The 6,348-nt window shown below is 31.3% G+C and overlaps 1 protein-coding gene across 1 annotated transcript in view; it reads left to right on the forward strand.

Annotated features, from left to right (window-relative positions):
• The window catches only part of CSMD3 (CUB and Sushi multiple domains 3), a gene marked incomplete at its 5' end in the record, with an annotated part of 336,142 nt that overhangs the window by 298,420 nt on the left and 31,374 nt on the right, over positions 1-6,348 (forward strand). Inside the window, 2 exon segments of the mRNA XM_017891519.1 lie at positions 1,660-1,833; positions 2,760-2,833. Coding sequence (XP_017747008.1) covers positions 1,660-1,833; positions 2,760-2,833 — 248 coding nt within the window.

Genomic DNA, 6,348 nt, shown 5'->3' on the forward strand with positions numbered 1-6,348 from the left:
AAAAAAAAAAAAAAAAAAAAAAAAAAAAAAAAAAAAAAAAAAAAATCCTAGTTTATTCTATAGTCTTGAATTTCAGGGAAGGTTTTATTTGGACCTTAAGGCCAAGATTATGGTAGTCTATAATTAAGGTATACATGCGTTCTAGATGGCTCGGGCATGCCAAGTTTATTCTCATTGTTGTGGCCAATCTCTTGTATGTTTAGAATCCCCTTTCACTATCAAAAGTTTCTCGATTTGGATGATGCATTTTATGGGCACCCAACCTATAATTCTCTTAAGGCAACATTTATACTTAAAAGCATTTGGTTGGTGCCGTTTGTTTTCTTCAGAGGGAAACAAGCTTTTAGGTGCTGAACATTTGAAAACCGAGTACATTTGAAAATGGTTAAATTTATAACTTATATGTTGTGTATTATTTTGCCACAATAAAACCTTGAAAGCATTTGATAAAGGTGCATTTGCCTGGGTTGTCTGATACATTTGAAACCATTTGCTCTCATTCTCCATTACACTTCTGCATGCTCACTCTGTTCTAGCCACACAGGCCTCCTTATCTTCCTCTAAAAAGCTAGCCATGCCCCAGCAGAGGACTTTGGCAGTGCTGTTTACTCTATCTAGAATGCCCTCCCTTAGGACTTCAGCATGGCGAAGTATTTTGTTTCCCTAAATCTTTTCTCAGTGAGAGACACCTTCGTCACTTTATTTAAGATCTTCCCCCACCTCCTAACACACACCACCACATGTACATACAATCTTGATCGCTTTCATCTGAATGATTTTTTTCCCATAGGACTTACCACTTTTTCACATACTACCTTTCCTTAAAACTTGCTAATTATGTTTGTTTGTTTGCTTCCCTCACAAATGCATAAACCTTACAAAAGCAGATTTCCTACAGTATTTGTTTACTGACATGTTCAAGTGCCCCAAACCACCTAGAATAATGTTTTTCTTTAGTAATTGATAAATGTATATTGAATGGAATAATCTAATCAAAATTTTTAGGAAGTCTATCAAGTTGGTCTTTTCAGTGCTTGTTGTAGAACACTGACATTCCATAGTTTGGCATAGATTTAGATTCTGATGGCTTTGTTTTCTTTTAAAAAAATGCTAAAAGATACCGACAATATTTTGAAGAGAAAGGCAATAAGATTTTGGGATATGTGCTTTGAGTGTTCAGAGTATTCAGAGTACAATAAAACAAATTACCAGAGCTTTTTATGTACATGTAAAAGGGCACTGCAGTCTGTAGCGTGCAGTCTGGAGCACTATGGGTTGGTTCTTTTTGACAAGTATACCTATGAGTCACCTACTTTTTCAAGAGTATATTCCAGCTCGGCAGTCAACAAGTCCAAATATGTGGTTTGATTTTGGTCAATACAAAACAACAAAAATACAAAAATCTATCTTTATGAAGGTAGCTTACTAAGTAGAAAACATCTGAATCAAACTAATTTTTAAATATCATACTGAGTTTTCAATTCAGTATTTGTTTATCTACACATAAGCTAAAAAATAAAATTTTTCATTGGGATAGTTTTATCATGACTAATATATCTCTTTAGTTCAATATTCAAATTAATTGTCACCATTTTTCCAAACTATGTACTCTGCTGAATACTAAATCTTTGATATAAGCATCTTTCTTTTCATTTCCAGCAAAGTTTTGTGGTGACCCTGGTATACCTGCCCAAGGAAAAAGAGAAGGCAAAAGCTTTATATACCAGTCAGAGGTTTCATTCAGCTGCAGTTCTCCTTTCATATTAGTGGGATCAAGCACCAGAATATGTCAAGCAGATGGCACTTGGAGTGGTTCGTCACCTCACTGCATAGGTAATATTAATTAAAGGCTGATTATGCACAGTAACTGTGTAATTAATAGGGGTGACATTTAATGGTTTTCTTTATCCTATAAACTATAGTCGGCTAAATATAAAAACAAGTGTAAAATACAGAAGCAATTAGAAGGCACTGGAAATGAATATTGGTAGAAAACATAACATTAATTTTGGCACTTTAAACTTCCAGAAGAAACACTTGAAATAATTTTGTCATACATCAGTAAAATGAAAAATAAAATACTTTCAGGTAATGACATTATTAAGTACTGACATTTTACTTAGATCTTTATAGTTAATAAAGAATCTTCATATGAAATTAGATTTGTTCCAAAAATATCTAAAAGATATATTGATTTCAAAATGATTGTAACTACATTTCTGTAATCCTAAAATTAATGCCATATCTGATAAACTAACTAAATAATCTGTCATTCAAATAAACCGACTCATCTATCTACCATTCTTATGCCCGAATATCCAATGGGTATCAGTAAAATCCAAACTATCAAGTCCTGTTTCTGGGAAAAAACTGTGACTTCTTCAGAGAAATATTACCCTACCCCAAATCATAGTTTAGCAAGGTCTTTGGACAAATGTTATATGCATGTATACTGCTTTCATATCCCTTATCTTTCTTTAATCTTGCATCCACAGAGCTAGTTGAATGTCAAGTGCTTTTATATTAGAAGGGTTCAAAGTTCAAGAATTTCATAATTCATATCAAATGAAGTCTACCTGAATTTCTTGCTTCAAGATTAACAGACTTCTGTCCATGGAGAGATGTTATTACATTTACATTATTTATTATTTCCTAGATAATTTGCACCAAACCCCAGATTATTTAAAATTGTTTTCTATGAGAGAAATATATGCATTGTAAATTTTAAAGGACTAATATCTTTTTAATCTTCATTTTAGAGCCCACTCGTACCTCTTGTGAAAACCCAGGTGTGCCTCGGCATGGATCTCAGAACAATACATTCGGCTTTCAAGTGGGTACTTTAGCTATGTCCATTTAGCATCATACTAGGTCAAAATGCTTCTTTGGTTCATATGTATATAATCTTGTTGATGTAACAAAAAGTCATGTTCTATCTGCATTTATATTTTTATGTAAAAAAGGTAACAGACAACGAAAGAATAGAAGTAAATTAGAAAAAAATGTTTTGATAAAATAGCTTAACTGGAACATAAAGATAAAACAAAAAGAGAAAAATAGCAGTAAGCATAGGAAAATCCATAAGCATTAGAGAGTTATATACAAAACAGTAAGAGTGAGGGAGTAAGAAAAATCCATAAGCATTAGAGAGTTATATACAAAACAGTAAGAGTGAGGGAGTAAATGAGTAAACTCTACAGGAAGATATGGGGACAGTGAAGAAAAGTAAAGATTGAAGAGTTTGAAGGAGAGACTCCTGAGATAAACAGCAAATATATAAAAATGTGGATTATTCAATAAAGCATTAATTGTGTATATGACATTGGTGTCAGTGTTTAAAATGGTGGGAAATTATTGAAAAAAACCATAACCCTTTACTATACAACACATAGTTGAATTGTTATATTAGAATTATTTAGCATGCCCAGTCATGTGTGGCTTACTTTCTTGTTCTCTCTTTTTCCAGTTTCGATTTTAGGTAGAGATTCAGCAACTTTTCAGTTACAAAGGATCCAAGGGGAGCCAAAGTGCATACTGATTCCAAACAGAAATAGCCAATTTACACATTACCCAATTGCCCTGTGTTGCCGGGTTTTGTAAATTGTGTTATTCTGTGTGAAATTCAGTGTGAACCTGAAGACCATCCATTTCTAAAGGAAGGGCTCAGCTGAAGGGCCATATTTTGTTACTAAAAATAGTTTCCATTTATCTACAGTTCAGGCGCAGTATGAACATTGATTTGATAGCATTTCCAATTCTTCTGATTTCCTTCAGTCCTGTCTGGATAATACAAAAGTGTAAAAATCAGTCTGTCTCCATTATATTGGTGTTTTTAGAGAACTTTAGATTAATATCTCCATAAAAGTTTTTATCAGTTGATCCAAATCCTGAAAAATGGGAACTAGCTGCACAGCACTAGTCCTCATCATATATACAAAGAAATTGAAACAGAGTGTGACTTGCTTTGTTCGCAGAGCAAGTTGGTGACATATTCTGACAGAATACAAAATTGTGGTGTTAGTGTCTGTGTACTAAATCAGGCTGATTTTCTAAAGAATATTAGCTTTTTTTTTAGTAAATATTATTTGAGATAATAGAAATGAGAATTATTAACATGGAGTTTAAAACAGTCATCCAACAAAATGAAGAGAATCACTAACTCTGCATTCTAAGGATTCTATTATAATCATTGAAAAATGCTGTAACAAAGTTAACCTAACCCTGAATTTATGTTATTTGGGCTAATAAACAGGTATTAAATCATTATATTCTACATGAATAAATATAAATAGACTAGATTTCAAATATGATAAAGTCTATATACAATTATATAACTCTATTAAAATTAAATATATTTTGTGTCTTACATTAGGGAGATTGGCTTTTTACATGCATATGGCAGATATGAATGTGTATATATATATATATACATATATACTAAATCTGTTAACTTAATCTGTATAGATCTAACACAATGAATAGTTATATAATTCTAATTAATACTAATTTATTGGTGAATTCCAAATGAATATGATTTTATATGCAAAAGGCATCTCGAGCCATTGAGAAAAACGATTGCTTACAAGTAACAAAAAAAAGCTGTTTGGAGCTACTTAAAGCCTAAAGGCATTACTGTGCAGGTATGTCCAGGCTCCCAAAGAAAGAATCCAGGTGAGACTCATCAAGCCCAGAATGTAGGCACTGGCTGCAAGTACTCAGTTTTTTATACTACTTTCTGTTTATCTACCTCATAGTTTCTCTCTGCAGATTGGCCATATGGCCAAGAGTGAATCATTTCTATTTACATCTCAACCACATACAGAAAGTGATCATCTCAATCTCAATTACAAATTTCCAAGGAGAGTCAGAATGTCCCAACTTTTGTATTCATGTTGGTTGGATTAGATGACCAGTAGTGAGTTATGATGCAAAATCACAGCTGTTAGGAAGCCCATTTTGGGGAAGAGCAAGAGAAAGTTATGAACTACAGAGGCACTTAGATTATTTTCTTAATTTTCTCTTTAACGCGTTCATTTGTTCACTCTCTTTTTCTATATAGATTTATATAGTAGATTTTGGGACATCAATAATTATTAACATACAAAAATATATCACTCATTGCTAGAAATGATGAAAACTCTATCATTGAAAAAAGTATTCAACATAATTTGTCTTTTTATTAAAATATTGTAAATTGGAATAATTTTGGCTAAAAACAAATTGGTGGTGAAGAGAATAGCTGTCAAAATAACTGATGCAACATCAGGATTTATTATGAAGTAAATGACAAGCACACATACACACTGCTGTATCACTCGTTAAACTGTGCTCTGGGCAATGGAAAGTACATTATTTGGATTTAGGGCTTGTTAGGTAAGTTATTATAAACATGAAATGTTTTTAATCTGGTTCTTTAGATATTTAGTCTCAAGATATGTAACCATAAAATATTTAACCCTACCAAGCTAACCATAGTGATTATATATGATATATATACTAATTTAAGTTTGTAATTGAAATTAGTATCCTAGTATATTGAATGAGGTAAATATATGTTTCATAGTGTTTTATTACCTTAAATGATAAACACAGTGACATAAATTCGGAAAGTAAAATAATTATTTTCAATTAAAATCTTCTTGTTTTGAATATAAATAATAATAATTAAACTTTTCTTAAACCAGGAAGCCCAGAACCAAAGTTGATGCTCAGTCAGCAAAAATTACTTGCATCTTAAGCACATCTGTTATACCTTCATTTTTATGATGTTGCCTTTCTGTGACAATTTTATTTATTTTAATTTACACATATCTTTTGTTAGAAGCTACCTCAATTTTCTTGAGTAAAATGTTTTGTATAAATACATAATGAAAAACATAAATTTATTTTTTAAAATATATATATATTGCAGAGGAAGCATATATGTTTTTGAGACCTTAATTATACATAAAGTTTGAAAGTTCCTAAGAACCATGCTGGATACTCCAGTTAAACAAACATGTGATATAAGAAGTCAGATCCAAATAAATGCATTGATGAAAATTCTAGCACGCCAAGTGTCATTTGCCATGAAATCTCATGGAAGGCAAAAATAGAGCTTATTGAGAATGTTCCAAATGTATGCAAAATGTCTATTAATCCTATTATTTGCTATATAAATTTTATGATTTAGGAACTAAGATATAACATTTAAAATAGGAGAATAAGGTGTTAAAGAACATAAGTGATATTTACTAATTAGACATGTCTTAAAAGTCTATAATGCATTTATACACAGCATGGTACTTTAAATCAACTTAAAGTGATTTTATTTATTTATTTATTTATTTATTTTAATTTCTTTTTATT

Source organism: Rhinopithecus bieti, unplaced genomic scaffold (assembly GCF_001698545.2).
Source record: "Rhinopithecus bieti isolate Rb0 unplaced genomic scaffold, ASM169854v2 scaffold_18921, whole genome shotgun sequence".
NCBI lineage: Eukaryota > Metazoa > Chordata > Mammalia > Primates > Cercopithecidae > Rhinopithecus > Rhinopithecus bieti.